General features: G+C 37.7%; 1 protein-coding gene across 1 annotated transcript; it reads right to left on the bottom strand.

The window, feature by feature from the left end:
• Positions 1 to 15,227: 15,227 nt before the first annotated feature.
• LOC138886316 (senescence-specific cysteine protease SAG39-like) lies at positions 15,228 to 17,071 on the bottom strand. The gene is made up of 2 exons (XM_070167402.1): positions 16,571 to 17,071; positions 15,228 to 15,973 (listed from the first exon to the last, which is right to left on the bottom strand). Exons 1-2 carry the CDS (start codon positions 17,016 to 17,018, stop codon positions 15,405 to 15,407), a joined length of 1,017 nt encoding a protein of 338 aa, XP_070023503.1. The 5' UTR covers positions 17,019 to 17,071; the 3' UTR covers positions 15,228 to 15,404.
• Between the last annotated feature and the right edge of the window lie 2,540 nt (positions 17,072 to 19,611).

A 19,611-nucleotide genomic window follows, 5' to 3' on the forward strand; every position in this document is an offset into this window, starting at 1 on the left:
CCTAGCAGAGTCGCCAGAGCTGTCACACCTCCTTTTTCCATCCCCACGAGGGGTGAAGGAGTTTTTCCAATTAAAGGACAATCAAAACGGGATTTATTTATTTATTTCAGAGTTGCCACTTGGGAGATTTAGGGTGTCCCAAGTCACCAATTTAATCCCGAATCGAGGAAAAGAATGACTCTGTTTAACAGTCCGCGAACCAGAAATCCGGATAAGGAATTCTGTTAACCCGGGAGAAGGTATTAGGCATTCCCGAGTTCCGTGGTTCTAGCACGGTTGCTCAACTGTCATATTCGGCTTGTTTATCTGATTTTTTACAATTATGAGCTCATGTGCAAGTTTTAACTTTTAACCGCTTTTGTCATTATTATTATATTTTTTTTTTATTTTTTATTTTATCAAGAATTGCAACATCATGGAAATACATCTCCAACCACGTCACATCAATGCACCTGTGGTTGTTGGCACATTTCAACTCTGTTGAGATTTGGATTTGGGTCACATAAATGTGCACCCGAGTTTTAAGAAAATTAAATTATTAAATGCGCGCCTAAAGCGACTAGCGTATCATTTACTTTGGGTAGGGCCGTGAAATTTTGCTAAACGGTCCATCCCGAAGTCTAAACAATTTCAAAGCAAATATTTACCGAGGGCCCCGCAATTTTATATTTTTATTTAGTGAGGCTCATCTCATTCTTATTTTTTTTAAAAAGGAATTTGCAACGTCATGAACATGCATCTCGGACCACATCACAATCAATGTACCCGTGATTAGAGACACATTTCGACTCCATTGAGATGTGGATTTGGGTCACATAAATGTGCACCCGAGTTTAAGAAGGTAAGATTTATTAAAATGCGCGCCTAAAGCGATTAGCGTATTATTATTTTGGGTAAAGCCATGGATTTCGCTAACCGGCCTATCCCGAGTTCTAAGTAATCAACACATACATTTTTGTGAGGGCCCCGCAATCTGTGCGTTTTATTTGGCGAGGCTCGTCTCATTTTTATCTAAAAGGTCGTCCTATAGTGACTATGTTTTCTATTTCGTTTGTCTCTAAAATAAATGAAATGGTCCTACTTTATTTACATACTTATGAGTTATTATAGTTAAGTTTCGAACATGATTTGTTGAAAGACGGACGTGATACGGGCAGTCCGTTTGACAGTTATGGGCCCAGGCCCAATGTGCATAACGTGAAACTTGACTTGGGCCATCCTTATTCCAATTGGGCCTAGTTAACTTATTTTGTATATGTTTGACATTTATAAGGGGGCTGAAATGTAAAGTACTGCTTGTCTAATCAAGCAATATTCCTACCAATTTGAAAACAGGCCACTTGTTTAAAGAAGTAACTATTGGGTACCTAACATGCTTCTTGACAAACAATAATGAACTAATAGAACATGGCTACTACAACATTAGTCCCTTTTAATTATAAGCAAAACATAGAGTTCTCCAACTAAATGATATGTATAAAGGTTCAGCTACATCACAGCTAACTACATGGTTCTAGTAGAGAAAGTGAACTATCATACATACAACTAATGTTTAGTATATTTCTAAAGTGAATTCAAAATAACTTCAACTCTTCATTTTTGTATTCATGCTTCAAATTTCAGCCTACATTGACCAGTGTATCAGTTGTGTACCTGGTATAGGAAAGCAAAAGAAGAAGAGGAATGATCAGTGCAGCAGTAGCATACACAGCAACAGCAACAACGGAAAACCAGCAATCAACAGCAACAACAACCTAGTGACAGATTTTTAAAACCAAGCAAAAGACCAGTGAACTTTCAAACCAATAGAAAACCAAGACACTCAACTGAAACAGTGTTCAACAAGTAGAGAACCCAGGAAAGACTAAGCTGAAACCCAGCAGTATCCCAACAAAATAGACGGGTGCAAGAAAGTAGTAGTTTCTGATTTGTCAAACACTCAAGAAAAGCAGCCTGAAACTCTTTAATGTAAAAGTTCAGCTTTAACACTCTATCTCTCTGAATTTCTGATGTCCAACCTCTCCCTTAGCCAAAAATAGCTCTATTTATAACCTGAAAGAGACCCCTAAGGTCTGCCTAGAACTTCACAGCCTCTAGGTCTGCCCATACCCTTCACTTCCCATGCCTAAGTGCCTTTTCTTGATGTAAACTATTTTGTTCCCCATGCTTGTCCTATTGCTCTAATCAAGAGTTATGGGTTTATTATAATATTCACTTAATTCCCATGCTTGTTGTTTTGTTCCCCATTGTCATTAGATTAATAGTATTTTAATTACCACTTGACATGTTCTTAAGTTAATCCCTAATCAAACTCTGTCATTTGCCAAAATTACCCTTAACCCTTGCATATTATTGTATTACCCTAACTCCTAATAGTCAGTATATAAACCTCTCTAAATTCAACTAATCACTGACTACTAACTAATCAGCTTAAACTCAATACTGATTTCAAGTTGATCTGTTAGATTTCTACAGCTATACCCAATTCTCAACCTAAGTTCAGCCAATGATTTAGACTCAATCAAACAGGGGTGCTAATCAAATGGTATGAGTTGGTCATATTGGAGACCAATCCTGACCAACTCAAAACCAATTGATCCAATAGGCAGTTGAGGATGCAAACTAAGATAGAAGCACTACTGCAACAGGCCTATTAATACAAGTCTCACCATAGATAAGAGAAATAGGCTAGTAATCACACTAAAATGAGCAGACTATGATTTTCTAGTTTTTCAAGTGAATTCAATTGACGACACTTATTCAATCGACTATATGCACACAATGGATAACAACAAACAGACTAAAACATAGAGACAGAGTGATTCACGGCTTTGGGGCAAAATAAGGAACCTAAGTATTAACTAACTATTTGATGATTTTAATCAGGTTGCACACACAGTTCATCACAACAGATTAACAAACGAACAAAAAGAATTGACTAAATAAAAGGTCTACTTGAAGATGGACAGAACTGAAAGAAAATGACAGAAAAATCAGCAAATTAGCTAGACATGCTGACAAACACAAATAGAAATTCAAACACTGACAGAAGAGAAAAAGAAACTTATCTTGGAAGCTCAAAACAAAATGACCCAGGCTTGAACCAGACTCGCTCATTTTAAGTCGAATGGACTTTAATCGAAGTGTTCTCAACTGAGAACACCTTGGTTAAAGTCTATTAGACCCCGATCCTTTTGTTGATTTGGACAGACCCCCATAGATTTGAGTTCTAGGGTTCTTGGGGCTCGAATTAGGGGTTCGTGCCTTTCTGGTTAGATTTGAACGGAACCAAGGTCATTCAGGGGGTGAGGAAGGTCAGGAAGATGAACGGTGTGAATTTGGGCTTGGTTGGGGTGAGTTAGGTTTTTGCTCGAATCTTCGATTGAAGATTCGAGAAGCTGTATGGTGATTCGAGGTAAATGGTTAACGGATTTGGAACGAGGGTGGTTAGGGGGTTCAGTGGTGTGAATTTCGTGGTCACTGGCATCGTTGCCACCGGCTTTCAGGCGAAGGGATATGGGGGCGGCTAGGGTTTTCATGGGAGTTTCTGGGGACGAGGATGAACAGTAGGTGAGGGGGGGTTTGATTTGGGGCGTGGGGTGATGGATTAGGCTTATATACGTAAAGGGTGGTTTGATCCTGGCCGTTGGATCAATTAAGATCAGTGGCCAGGATTAAGGGAACTAAACAATACGGTGTCGTTTGGTTTTAGCCGGGGATTGGTTCGAACCGGGTAATGGGTCGGGCTTGGGAACGGGTAAGAAAGGACGTTATCTGGGCCGTTGGATTGGATTGGATGGACGGCTCAGATCAAACGCCCTATGCGGCATCGTTTGGGGGGCGTCTCTGGAAGACCTGGTTTGGACTGGGTCAATGTAATTGGTTTGGGCCTGAATTTTTGGTTTCACCTAGCCCAATCCGAGTTTCCTTGATACTTCACCCATTTTCCTTCTTTCTTTAATTATCAAAATTAAACAAAAATCCTAAATAAATTGTAAAATCAAAAAAAAAAAATTACACACATATTATTTAACACCTATAATAATTAACACACAAATTAAAAATAAAATCACACAATGACAAGAAATACACATGCATATTTTTGTGATTTTCTTCTAACCAAATTATGGTTAATTAATTCCTAAATGTACCACTAATTCCTAAATGCATGCAACATGTATTTTTTTGTATTTTTAACTATAGCAAGGCGAGCATTTACGGACAGAACAATTATCAAAATGTCATGCAAATTCTCAAAATTGTACCCGAAGGTAACTTGTTTTACTTTTTCGATTTCTTTTGGAGTAGTTTCCGTGAAGCAAAAATCACGTGCTCACACCAGGTCATCCGAATGGTAGATCAACATGTAATCCCTAGTCCTTTTCAGGTATTTGATTATATGTTTAACCGCCGTCCAATGCTCTTTCCCAGGATTAGGCTGAAATCTGCTAACAACGCCAACGGCAAAGCAGATATCAGGCCTAGTGCATAACATAGCATACATGAGGCTCCCCACAGCTGATGCATAAGGGACCGCCTTCATCTTTTCTATTTCTTCATCAGTCTTTGGAGACTGATCTTTAGATAGAGAAATTCCATATCTAAAAGGAAGAAATCCTTTCTTGGAATCATGCATGCTAAACCTGGAGAGTATTGTATCAATATAAAGACCATCGGATAAGCCTAATATCCTTTTCTTGCGATCTCGCAAGAGTTTGATCCCAAGGATATGAGCCGTTTCTCCCAAATCTTTCATATCAAAATGTGTGGACAGCCACTGCTTAACTGAATTCAACATGCCCACATTATTTCCTATGAGCAGTATGTCATCTACATATAAGACCAAAAATGCCACTTTGTCCCCATCCCACTTTTTGTATATACAAGATTCGTTAAGACACTGATCAAAACCAAAAGTTTTAATCGCCTTATCAAAACAAGTGTTTCATGCCCTAGATGCCTGTTTTAGTCCATAAATGGACCTTTTAAGCTTACACAACATGTGCTCTTTGCCACTTTCCATAAAACCGTCTGGTTGCATCATATAGATGCACTCATCAAGACTTCCATTAAGGAAAGCTGTCTTGACATCCATTTGCCAAATCTCATAATCATAATGAGCAGCAATGGATAAGAGAATCCTTATAGACTTAAGCATGGCTACCGGCGAGAAGGTTTCCTCATAGTCAATCCCTTCTTTCTGAGTAAACCCTTTCGCTACAAGCCTTGCTTTAAAAGTTTGTACTTTTCCGTCTACACCTCTCTTTTTCTTATAGATCCATTTGCATCCAATGGGTTTAACCCCATCAGTTGGTTCTACAAGATCCCAAACCTGATTAGAGTACATAGACTCCATCTCTGATTTCATAGCAGCAACCCACTTATCGGCATCCTTATCATGTAGTGCTTGGTCGTAATTGACAGGTTCGGAGGTAGGCTCCTCAGGGATCCTATCATATGATTCTCCCAAGAGCGTGTAACGAACTGGCTGTCTTATTTCTCTCCCACTATGACTACGCACTACATCAGTTGCAACTACATCACTTTGATTTTGTGGTTGAACCACAACATCATCAGGAACCTGAGTCTCCATGCTATCCTCAGGGATATCAACGACTTCTTCCTGTTGTGCAGTTTGCTCAACATGACTCCCACTACTTTGTGGTAGTATGATTGCGGGCACTTGTTCTTGTGGGACATTAAGTCTATTGACATTTCTCCCACTACTAAAGTGTAATAGTATGTCAAAATTGACTTCCGGGGTTTGGATATGGTCGTTTTGATTTTCAGATGACTGAGTTTCCATTCCTTTGCTAAGTTCCTATAAAATGAGTTTACTTCTAGGAACATGGTTCATCAAATATTCCTCTTCTAGAAATTTGGCATTTGTGCTAACAATTACCTTTTTCTCTTTAGGACAATAGAATAAACCACCTTTCGTCCCTTTTGGATAACCTATAAACACGCATACATCCGTTCTTGCCTCCAATTTATCCGTTTTCCCCTTTAGCACATGTGCCGGACAACCCCAAACTCGAATATGCCGCAGACTAGGCTTGCGCCCAGTCCACAATTCTGTAGGGGTCAAGGGTACTGACTTTGAAGGAACTAAGTTCAGAACATAATTCGCCGTTTCTAAGGCATGTCCCCAAAAAGACGAAGGCAAATCGGAATAACTCATCATTGATCTAACCATTTCCATAAGAGTCCTATTTCTTCTTTCAGCTACACCATTTTGTTGTGGAGTTCCAGGTGCAGATAATTGAGATGTAATTCCACATTCTGATAAATAACCAATGAAGTCCGTAAAGAGGTACTCCCCACCACCATCAGATCGTAGTGTCTTGATATGTTTATTATGTCGCTTTTCAGTCTCTGTCTTGAATTCTTTGAACTTTTCAAAACATTCAGACTTTCGACGCAACAAATAAATATATCCATATTTTGAGTAATCATCTATGAAAGTCACAAAATACTCAAAACCACCTCTTGCTTGGACATTCATTGGACCACACAAATCAGAATGAATTAACTCTAATTTATCACTTGCCCGATTTCCTTTTGAGGGGAAATTTCGTTTTGTCATTTTTCCTTCTAAACAAGATTCACAAGTTGGTAGTGCCTCCACTTTCAATGAACTTAAAGGTCCATCCTTGACCAACCTAGAAATTCTATTTAGATTTATATGACCCAAACGCAAGTGCCATAAATATGTTTCACTCAATTCAGAAGAACATTTTCTCTTACTTGGTAAATCAAAATTATTCAGTTCTTTAGGTGGTAATGGTTTAGGAATAGAGTCAACAACAAAAAGACCATTAATCAATGTAGCCGAAGAGAGATAACGCTTATTATGAGTAATAACACATTTATCAACGTCATGACAATTAAATTCATAACCATCTCTCATAGACCTAGAAACCGAAATTAAATTCCTTCTAACGGAAGGTACATATAATGTGTCTTTTAAAGCTAAAACTCTACCACTACCAAACGAAATACTAATATTTCCCAATGCTAAAGCTGGGGCTGCTGAACCGTCTGCTTGATAAACATTGATTTCTCCTCTACTTAGCCGTCGCGTTATTTGAAACCCCTGCAAATAAGTGCAGATATGATTAGTGGCTCCCGAATCTACACACCATGACATGGTAGAAACAGCCTCTAAAAATGTTTCAACGACAAGTAGATGTAAATCACCTGGTTTATTTTTCAGCTTGGCCAGATAAGTTGGACACTGCTTCTTATGATGCTCGGGCTCCTTGCAGTGATAACACTTGCCCTTAGCCTTTTTCACACCAGCAGTCGCGCCACCAACGGAGGGTTTTTGAGCATTTTTCTTTTTCTGCCCACCTCTCCGCTTAGAAGAAGAACCTGCCTCAAAATTCAATGCCACGGGAGGAGCTTGGGACTTGATAATAGTCTCTGCCGACTGCAGCTCATTCAACAATTTCACAAGGGACAAATCCGTTTTGTTCATGTTATAATTCAGGCGAAACTGCTGAAAACTGTCAGGCAAAGTCTGCAGGATCATTTCAACCTGCGTGTCCTTATCAATGTTAGCTCCAAGGACCTCCAGTTCATTCAGAAGACTCATCATCTTCAGAACATGGTCCCTGACCGATGAACCTTCAACCATTTTGGTATTCAGAAGGGCTTTCATGGCAGTCTGCTTAGCCGCACGATTCTGATCTCCGAACATTTCTTTGAGATTTTCCAGAATGTCATAAGCAGACTCCATCGACTGATGCTGATGTTGCAGAACATTCGACATGGATGCCAAAATGTAACACCGCGCCATCTCATCAGCCTTAATCCATTTCTGGTAAGCCTTCTGTTCATCATCTGTGGCATCATCTCCAGGTTTTTCTGGACACACCTCATCGAGCACAAATTTGTACTCTTCAGCAATTAGAACAATATCCAAATTTCGTTTCCAATCAACATAATTTGGACCCTCAAGTTTGTTTTGGGTAAGAATGGCAGTAAGGGGATTAAAAGCAGACATTAAATATTTAAATAGATCAAATCAGTTTGTTTTATGAACATTAAAATTCAAAACACATTATATATATACAATCTATGCACCTTGAACAACAAATTTTGATGGGAAAGAAGCTATTCTTGCAATATACATATATAATGACAGATTTTCACTCCATAAACTTAAACAGGTCATACTCAGATGGAGAGTAAACTGTTAATTTAAGCCAAGTGAATATCAACATTCAACATATATTAGTCTCATTGAACCAACATGCATACTTAGATGGAGAGTAAATACAAAAATCAATGACTAGTATAATATGGTGATTATTCATAATATTTTTTATCCGATATGGAAGAAGACCTACGTCAACGTGTAAAAAACATTATATCACTGATTTTTTAAGCCCGGGGACCAAGGGAATTGATCCCCACAATTACTGGAATTAAAAACAACTAAAAAAATTTAGAATTTTAGAAAAATAGCAAAAACACCATCTAAACGACCCCGAAAGCCCAAAAATGACTTCAGTCATGAATGCATGTGTATTGCTCACTGGGCCGTTTCGCATGGACCTACCAAGTTTCAGGTCAATCGGAGTCCGTCAACTTTTTGACCTCCGATTTTCTGCCCTAATTCGGCAAAACTTGTTTTGCCGTTTTACATGATAAAATTCAACTTTCAGATTATTCTCACTCAACATCACCAATATTAAAAGGATACATTAAGTTTTCAGAATAATCAACACAACCCATAACAGATAATCACACCAAAAAACAGTGCAGGTTTTCAGAAAAAACAAACTTTGCATGTAATTCAAAACTTGCATATAGAACATGATATTAATCCTTATGGTTTATCCTAATTATTCAATTAGATATGAGTAAGATTTGATACCAATTGTTGGAATATATACCACAGCGAAAGCAATAGCAGAATCTTATTCACGTGTAATCTAAACAACTAGCACGTATGGAGATTTTAGGGTTACCTCTTGAAGTGTAAACTCAACAAATCTATGTCGTTCTCCAGTTCCTCAGTTGATACCACACACCAGCAGATTTCCACAGTCTTCTACTGTGTTATCCAAACAATAACCGAAAATAGAGAATTTTGGGTGGGCAAAATTCTAGTAGAAACCGTAGTCATAATCATACCCCAAACATCCTATGCTTTGGGTGGCGCTACTATGTTGGGAGTCTTCGCATGGATTTGTAACTTAGCGATAGCCAACTGCTGTACCTGCAATATTTCAAAAAAATCGTGAAGACTAACTTCCTATGCTTCCCGAGAAGGGATTTTTGGGCTTCCAGTTGGTCGCCATGTTGTATGCTTCGGTCAGTGTGTGAGGTTTCATCGACCTGTTGTGCATCATGTGAGTCCGCGTCGGCCAGAATCGATCCGGGCATGTTATCGTGATTATGTGGCTGCATCCCGACAGCCGGAACAGCCATGTCGTTTTCCCCGTGGTTTTCGAGGTTGTTGTTCTTGACACTGTTTACCGAGCCAAACATTTTGACCTGAAATCAAAAGATCTTGGACAAGAAAAAGTGTGAAGGATAACTTGCATTTGTGGAATGAAACCAGCAAGAAAATAATCATTATTATTTTTAGCTCCACGGCGGGCGCCAAACTGTTTACCATGAAAATGGTAACAATAATTGAATTTGTAAATGGGATTCTAAAAATACGTGATCTATTTTTATGCTAGTTGTTAGAGAAGTTGATGCTAAGAGTATGAAGTTTAATGAAGAAATACAAGCTAAAACGGGGCAATAATCAGACTAAGATGCTTGCAGCCCGAGCGTCGGACAGGTCGATGAAGGACCTCGAGGTCGATATCTGGCTCGAGCTCGAGCTATCGGGGGTAGTCGAGGATAGGATAACAGTTGAGATATGATCAAACAAGGATATTTATGGCCAGTACCATGCAATAAATGAAGAACAACTATGACAACAATAAACGCTAAGAGTGACCTCGAGTTAGTAGGAACGAGTAAGTTAGAGAGGAGAGAGAGAGAGAGAGAGAGAGAGATTATTGATCTTGTGGAGAAATAGATGGAGCAACATTAGTCCTTTACAAAGTGGAATGGATTCCCTTTATATAGGAGAGGGAATACATTATAGTACAGAGTGCATTAAATGCAAAGATACGGGGATGGGACGGCTAGGCACGATGCTAGACCCTACTGATGCTGGCTGCTTGCCTCGGGAATTCCCCATCCTCGGGACCTTTGTTGGGTCGCGGGCTAACCTTGGTGGAGGGAGCTCGATCGTAGTCCTGCAACCTTGATATACTGATATGACCCCTCGAATGCACCTTAGTGGCGAGAAATAGACTCCTCTGATTTCACCGTATACACCCTTTTTCACATAAGTCAACATCCGGTTGACTTTTCCAAAGCTTACTCAAAAGAGACTAAGTGTCTCAAACCTTAGCAAAACCTCTCTGAACCCGAATCAATCAACCCGATAACACATAATACAGCTTAACAAGACAATAAGAAGTAGAAATTGGGGAAACGTGCGGTAACACATGAAACAATCGGTCGGGTCGTTACAATACCCAGCCCATATATGTCGAATACCTCAGAAAATCCTTCATCACCACCACAAGAAACCACTTCCACACCTTCTACCTCTCCTTCAACCACACCAATCTCTAAGAAAAGTAGAGTAAAAATGATGGCTCGTAAGATTGTCGCTGAAGGAGAGCAGATCAAGAAATAAACAAGCAATTGAAAGGAGGTAGGGAAAAAGAATCCTAGAAATTTGAAGATTCATTTAAGTCTGCTACTAAGGGGGAAGAAAGTAGTTCTTCCAATATTGAACAGGTATCTTTTGATTCTAAAGTTACTCCTGAGACAATTTCTGAAGTTGCTGCAAATTTGGAGAATAGATTTGTACTGGTAGGATCTATAGCAGGTGTTGAGACTACAAAATCTGGATAGGTTGGTGGTAAAAATAAAAAAGGAAAAGAAAAAGAGAGCAATGGTGCTAGGAGTTCTGTGAGGGAACATTATTCACCCACTCCTATTGGTCTAACAAAAAAAACTAGTGAAATGGTTGTTTGGGGAGAGGAATTTACTGCAATAGAAGAGAGTGTGAGCAAAATAGGGGAAGTGGGTCTGGCAAAGCTGCTGAGGGGTTGGTTCAACTTGGGAAAAATATAGATGAACCTGTTCCATCTGAACAGGAAACCCTTGCGGACCTACTGATAGGGTTATCAATGGCACCAAAACTCATGACATTCCCTATGGTTTCATTCTCACAACTGTGCTTGCACATTTCAAGGTACCTATAAAGAAGTGGGAGGTTAGTATAAGCAAGGATAATTTTGGGGTTAATACTCTATTGGCTTGCGATTATGAAGTTAATGTCACTCTTAATGAACCTGGTTCATCTAAAAAGACACCAATCAATAGCAAAGTCAGAGTCTTGGTACAGGAGAGTGAGGCAAAGGATGCTGGGATAGCAAGGCTGAAGACACAATTGGTTGAGTTAGAATATGTGAGAGATGTTCTCAAACCTGAACTTGCAAGGGAAAAGGAGAAGAATGATGGAATTCTTCAAGACATGCTGAAACTTCTCCAAGCAAATAACCCAACCCCTACCTCATAGTTTGCTCTAACTATTTGTTTATATTTCTTTGATGGTTGAAATTCTTATCTTTATCTATGATGACTAATCCATGTTTGAATTTGAAGTAGCCCCAGTCGCCATGAGTAAGCTTTAAAATCTGGTTATCTCACATTTTTATGCAACTTTTTGCTGATGCCAAAAGGGGAAAAAGAAGTTATGTTTTATACTCTGAACAGTGATGTTTATAACCTAATGTACCTGGTCTTTGATGATAAGTGATAAAAAGGAAAAATGTTTCTAACATTGTATTGATGTTAAGCTGAGTTAAAATAGGGCCTAAGTTTATGAAAAGCACAGAGTTTGTCATCATCAAAAAGTGGAAATTTGTTAGCCCAAGTAAAGGTTAGTTCTAAAGACTACAAAGGAACTCAGGCATGAACCAGGTCCATCCCTTATATGGATAGAAACGGGCAGATTCAAGCATGTGGGATGCACGTGAAGGAGATAAGCTTAAATTGGTGTATTTGATATCTCCTGATCGAAAAGGTTACATAATTGATGAGGAGAAGGACTCCTTAATCAAAGAGAACACTATCCAAGATAGGGAAGGAGTTAGAAGTTGAAATCAACTAGAACTCTTCCACCAAGGAAGAGTAGCATCAGAATTCTAGTTAATCTTTATTTACTAACTCTATAAATATCAGTGTTGTTCTCTTTTATAGGTGTTGCACAAACGCAGAAGTTAAACGTGAATTGAGAGCAAAATAGCAAGGCAATTTTGCAAGTAGTTCCTGTGTGATTCAAGTGTGCAAACATGAAGCTACGTGAACCAGATAGAAGAACCAGTTTCAAGTGTCTGTATTTTATTCTAGTTCAATTTTAGTAGGTATTTTCATATTGTACTTTTCAGCTTTATCTAGAGGCAATTGTAATATGTACTCAGAGTATTCAAGTTAGAGTTAACTTGAACTTGTTGCAAAAGTTGGAGGTTGTGTGCTACAACGAGATTAGAGGTAATCCTTAGGTTTACAAAGAGTTTTGTAAATGTTGTTTTGTCTCAGTGATTTAGTGAAGTGTTGGGGAAAATCCTACTGAGTAGTAGGTCGTAGTTTTTTCACCTTTTGAGCCGGGTATTTTTCACGTAAAAATACTTGTGTTCTTTACTTTCTCCATTTATTATTCCGCAACAGTAGTATAAGGAACACATAGAATAACCTGATCCTTCCATAATAAGTTTAAGCGAAAAATTGAACATCACACAAATCACCCCATCTTATGTGGTATTGACGTATAAAACATCATTAGGTCTATCTTAGACCTACTTATTTCTTGTTGTACAAGCAGAACTATACTCAATATAACCAGACAATTGCACATACTTTAAGAATGAGAGATGAACAGTATGAATTTAGTTACAATAAGAAATAATATTTTTTTTGGAGAAAACAACAAATCCTGGGTTGTAACAATGCATTGCATGCATGTGCTCTACATATCAAATTGTAGTGTGGAAGAACAACTTATGTTGCATGGTACTCTACCAAAGAGGGGCAGATGGAAGTAAAGAGGGATCTCATGGAAAATATAATACAGTCGACACTTCTCAATTATTCCAAGACAGTGGGATTTACAGTGGGGAATACCTGTTCAAAGGGAAAAATAACCAATGAACCAATTGTTCCAGGACACATCACGTTTGCATCTATCCTCTTTTTGCCGGATTCTACTCATTTTTGTCAATGCCTCGAGCATTTTTATCACCTCGGAAGTTTCCCCGAATATGGACCGGTTGGGCTCGGTGACAACCCGTTCTTCCCTCCTGGTATTTTCTTCAACTCATTTGGTTTCAACCGCGTTGTGTGCATGATTTTGATTCTGCAGATGTGTTATGGCAACTTGTTGGGCTTGAACCATCTCATAAATCAAACGTAGGCTAACTCCATTGCCTCCCCCTTCGGGTGCTTCACGAATTGATGACCGAGGTGTGCCGTGAATGTTGTTATTAGGATGTCGGTAGGTTAGTGTTGACGGCAACCTATGAGTTGGCATCGACCAGATCAGCGATTGGTACGCCATTAGGGTTGACAAGGGATATGTTATTGCTCGACACCCCATTGTTATTTTCACCGTGATGACCTGATTCGGCGTCAACACTTAAGTGAGCAGCTTGAGAGTCTGGCATATTGGATAGTCCTGGAATCAAACTTCAAAGAATAAGTGTAAAATAGTGTGTCATCAAGATTCGTATTAAATCACCACTATTATCCTTAGTCCCACGGTGGACGCCAAACTGTTTACCTTTTAAAATGGATAACAATTAAATTTGTACTCGGTTTAAAAAATATGTGGTTTAATTTAACACAAATGATCAAAGAACAGTAAATAGTTGAATTGAAATAAGTTGGAATGATCAAACCAAAGTGACGCAGTAGTTAAGCCTTGCGTTTAACTTAAATGCCAACGATCGGTCTTGATTGAGCCCTCGAGATAGAGCGCAGATCCGAATAAATGAGTAAATAACTGAAGAACGCTTAAAACGATTGCTGAGAGCTAAAGTAAAATTAATTGCCTTGTTATGCGTTAAAAAGTCAGTCCGAAAAATGAAGGGCTCCTCCTCATTATATAGAGAGGAGATTTAACCCTAGTATAAGTTTAATTGAAGCTAAAATCTTTTCCTTCCTTCTTTCCCACGAAAATAAGATCAGCAACCAATATCGGGCGTGATCCGCGTTGCAATATCCGGTTGATGGCGGATATTTCGGCTTCTCGTTTGTCTCCTTCAATCGCCTTTCCTTTACCCTCGATTCTTCATCTCACTCGAGCTTGATTCCCTCCAGATTTCGCGGTGCTCGATACCCGTTATACCATTTTTCCGTTCTTGGTTCTGATCTGCGGGTGTCTTCGGGCTTATCCGAGCCAGTAACAAGGAACGTCGTTCCTCGTTTCACCACGGGAAATTGAGGATAACTGTATCCTTGATTTTACCTGTATACCAATATAAATATTGGAGGATGGCCAATAATATCAAGCTTTAAGAAAATTGAGGTGTCAAAAATTCTTGAATATTCATTTACTTTCTTCGACAGATTACTGATTGTAAAACTTTTGAAGACCTGTACTAAATTCTCCTTTGAGATAGCATGTTTTAATCTGAGTGAATCTTTAATCCTAAGTGTGATCACACCTCTTTCCCCTCTACTTGGAGTAGCTATTGTTTCTGATTGACAGAGAAGGAATTTTTTTTTTAAAAAGACAAAATTGAATGGTAAGTACTCATGTATAGAGAAGTTCGGTCAATTGCTTACTAAATTTGGATAAGTGACTACATAATACTTGCGTAAAATTCTAAACTTCCAGCTTCAACTAAGAAAATTAAAATAGTACTCCTGATGTGAACCTATTTTTCTTTTGGTCTGTTCCAAAAAGAATGACCTCTTTCTAAATTAGGTAATAATTTAGTTTAAACTTATAATTCTACCCTTAATGAAAAGCTTTTGTAGCCACACAAATATTCTGGACCCCTTTTTGACTTGTTTAGGATCGCAAATTCCAAAAATCTTTATTTTTTCTTAAACTCCGTGCTCAGTCAAACAGGTTCACATAAATTTGAACTGAGGGAGTAATTGATTAGTCAACAACAACTAACCCCACAATATTACATTTTGTTCTTTATATAATATAATCAATACACTTGTATATTTCCATAAATGAAAGTTCCAATACAAAAGACCCATAGATACTGCATGCAAATCACTTTTGCATGCATGCACGACCAATATTTTCTTTTAATTCTTACCACAACATACTGAAATATGGAATACTTCCGTAGGATAAATTAAATGACTGGATAAGAAGACAACTTGGTGATGTCACAATGACCTCCAGTACCTCTTATAATTCTCATGAATCCATTCTCACCCCAAGATGTTCCCCATGAATTCTTGAATAACCAATAATTTTGACCTTGTTCATCAGTTCCATATCCTATGGCTGTAACAGCATGGTTAATTTGATATGCACAACTTCCATGATAAGTTCCTCCTTGGTAGAATTGGAACTCTTGGCTAGCAGAAATTCCAATTGACACTGGTTGTTGAGTTACGGCTTGCAATAATGCTGTTTCACTTTCAGGCACAACTTGATAGCTACTTATTTTAACTGCTGGTGTGAGCTCTTGGCTTCTGCATGTGTCTTGTTGCGTTTCATAAGGGTAGTCTGATTCAGTGGAAATTCCACCATTTTCAATGATGAATTCAAATGCATTGGTCATAAATCCTCCTTTGCAGCCATTGTTATTGGTGGTGCAATCGAGAAGTTCTTGCTCAGAAAGTTCCACCTTTTGGCCTGTTGCAATTTGGTATGCTCCCTCTAGTGCTCCAACTGCAGAGAATGCCCAGCAACATCCTATACGTAGAAAATTAGTAGTACGTATTAGCATAATATCAAGACATAGAAAGGTGCATCAACATTTTATTAAAAAAAGAAATACTTATAAAGGAAAGGGTAATAAATAACTAGTTGCAAGGACATGCAGTAAGAATCCAGAATTTAGAGTCGATGGGTTCTGATCTTTCATATATGTAGTATAGTAGTACTCCCTCCATTTTATATTAGCTGAGGTAGTTTGACTCGGCACAAAGTTTAAGAAAAAAGAAGAAGACTTTTGAAACTTGTGGTATTAAAAGCTTAAGGGGTAAAAGGTTTGTGGGGCCATGACATATATTTGTGTGGCTATAAAAGCTTCTCATTAAGGGTAAATGGATAAAATGAAGAGTTTAAAGTTAAATTATTTCCAAATTTAGAAATGTGTCATTTGTTTTGAAACAGACTAAAAAGGAAAGTACCTCATCTAATATGAAACGGAGGGAGTAGGTTTTTTTCTTTTTCCCGCACTCATGCACACATATATAATACAAGTTAGATGTACGTAGTAATTTCTATCTAGTGTAAATCCGTCACTAAGGACATGGTGCGTTAAAATCATGTGATGTTTTATCTTACCACAAAGACCTTGGTACTTCACTTCAGTGACAGCTCCTTTCTCTCTCCAATCCAAGTTCGACGGCATGTCATCAGTTAGATCATTAATCTTGAATTCCATCGACGATACCGGAGAAGATGGGAGGTGTGAAGGCATGTTTAATCCAGTGTACCTGGCAAAAAACTCATCTGAAGTAATATCGGCAAATTCATTGATGCCCAACTTATAAGACAGATTCCCTGCCCTATTGATTGACTCAATGAATTGCATGTTTTCTTTAAATATCATGAGTCGTTTTCCTTTTTCTGCTTCATCCTTGTAAACTCGTCCATGACGTGCCATCCACAGCTCGTGTCTCTCAGACACAGATAATTCTGGCTGCAGGTTGCGAGCCGTTGCATGAGACTTGTACATGCCAACTACAAAGAACAATATTACAACACTGATCAAATTGATTTTCATAGCCATGGTTAAGTATAAGAGAGGGAGAAATATGGTTTGATCACAAAGAATATTGTTGTAAGTTGTTTAAGGATTGCATTAAATGTCTTTGGTAGCATAGCGTATATATAGAGGCGTAGATGAGAAATTATATCACAATAACTATTCTAGACTGCCAGTAATATAACCTCCTTTTAGTTAACAACTGGAAATTAAAATAATTCCGTCTTGGAAAAGTAGTTTTGACTTGACCATTTGGATTTATTGATGGAAAATCTGAAGTTATGTATCTGCCGAGTAATTCCTTTTTCGGATTATTCATTTCTGGATTGCACTGATCTTATGCTTTTTCAGGAAATTTCGATTATAGTATCGAGAAACTAATGAACTAATTGCACAATCAGTATAGCAAAAGTTGGGATCCCATACTCTTGAGTCTTGACATAATGGTGCAAGTTATTTAAAGGCATATGAAAATTTATGGTCAAAGAAAAACTCATTTGATTTTTCAAATAGTAACTGTGTCACAAAATGGGACAAATAGTGTTTGGTTTTGCGCTGATTTTCTTACAGCGTTTGAGTTTTATCATTTCTTGAAGGACGGAAAATTATTTACAGTAATTAATTTTATTTTTACTTAAAAATATAAATCTATTCAACATTTGATACTAGAATTTTTTTTCAAGGAGAACTTTGCACTTTTATAAATTGAGAATCTCTCCTTGAAACAACAAAAACAATGCTAGCATCTACAATATAGTTTTTTAGAGAGTCTTGATTGGGGGAGAATTTATTCGCTCGGTAAATTTTTTCTTTATATTAGTAGATTAACGTAGGTCAATTGACCAAACTTATATCTTTTTATATCTCTTTGTCTAATGATTTATCGTCGCCAAAGTTTGTTTGATAACTTTTGCACGATGCACTGTTATTTCGACCCCAACGAATAGAGTACATAATTTCCCAGCTCAAGGGAAATTTCCACAGCCATACTGATCAAAATAATTTTCATAACCAGGTAATTATTTATGAGGATGCCCAGAAAAGGTACTAATGCTAATTAAATGTTTTACTTGCATTTTCCTAGCGCCAGTCCTTTCGTTGATGGCAAATCAATCTGAAGTCTTCGTCGTTTGCCCAACGGCACTCTATTAGAGTAGTACATTGGTCTTCCTAGGTAATTGGACGCAAATGTTGTTGTTCTGAGGTTCTGTCAACTTCAAGTCTATGCTGACTGGCCCACGGCAAGCTAAGTTTATTCGTATTCTCAAAGACTCATTTTTACTCTCTACATAGTAAGCCTTTATGCTTTTGAACTTTTGGTGGTTTTGTTCTAAAAAAGAGAAATTACTCCCCACTTTCTAGTGTTAGTAAATTTTGTGCAAATGGAGTCTCCGCAAATTTCCTCCGCCTGTTAAGCCGGTGCAAGATGAGATTATTTTTTCCTTCCCCCTTTGTCTTTTTCAAATTAGATAAACTATAGTATCTATTGGTTGGAAGGAGTCTTATTTCTTTCAAAATATTTTCAAGTACATTGACACATAAATGTATTTCAGGAAAATAAGTTAGAAGAGATCGTGACACGACTAAAATGAAACACCACTATTCAATATTGGATTTCCACTCTTGAGAGTTCAGAACCTACCACGAATTAGCACATGGTATATTCTTGATTAGAACTGCCTAATGGTGTTCATACTTAGTCTTTACAAAATTTCATCAGTAAATAGTGACAAACTAGGTAGGGATGTTTTAAGACACATATATCATCATCTCATAATATAGAAACATATGGCCACTGTTGAGTGAAAGAACTAATTAACCGTCTAAACACTCATCAATCAATTTAATTTCTTGCTGAAATATACTCTTACTTCTTGCCAGTTACTAGACATGGATTGCGGATATTATGATATATAGCTTGCCGAATATTCAACCTTTGATTCTTAGGCATATAGCTCGTTTTCTTGCGTAAATTGTAATACTAGTCGGCATTCCTTTCGATTTTTCTATCATGTCAAATTAATTCAAGTAGTTGTATTTTTTTGTTAAGACTCAGCATTAGTCTTGGGACCATATCTATATTTATAAGCTACACATTGATGCTGATCAATCAAAACCACATAAAAAAAACATTCATATTATATTGTACAATTAATTCGATGCTAAATAAGACGTTTACTAAAGTATTAAAGAAAAGCTATAAATTTTATCTTTGAAAGTTGGATAAATTTAAAACTAGAACGAGATTATGTATGTATTAGTGCTAAATGCAAGAGATTCTGAAGGTGCAACAATGGCGGAAGTTTAGAGAGAGAGTTAGTTGAAAGAGGAAATGAACTCACTATTCTATTAAAGATACATTCGGTACATTTATACACCTAGATAACTAACTAATTTAACTTAACTAACCAACTGTTGGACAGCTCACTAACAATTGTCACATAACAGAACTAACACGTGACTAATACATGTGCTATTTTACTATATCACAATATGCCCCCTCAAGCTGGAGGGTGTAAAATGTTAAGCACTCCAAGCTTGTCGAGTAAATGCACATGTTGAGCAGTTCCTAAGACTTTGGTCAGCAAATTAGTCTATTGCTCCTTTGTATTCACAT

The sequence above is a fragment of the Nicotiana sylvestris genome, chromosome 2, assembly GCF_000393655.2.
Source record: "Nicotiana sylvestris chromosome 2, ASM39365v2, whole genome shotgun sequence".
Taxonomy (NCBI): domain Eukaryota; kingdom Viridiplantae; phylum Streptophyta; class Magnoliopsida; order Solanales; family Solanaceae; genus Nicotiana; species Nicotiana sylvestris.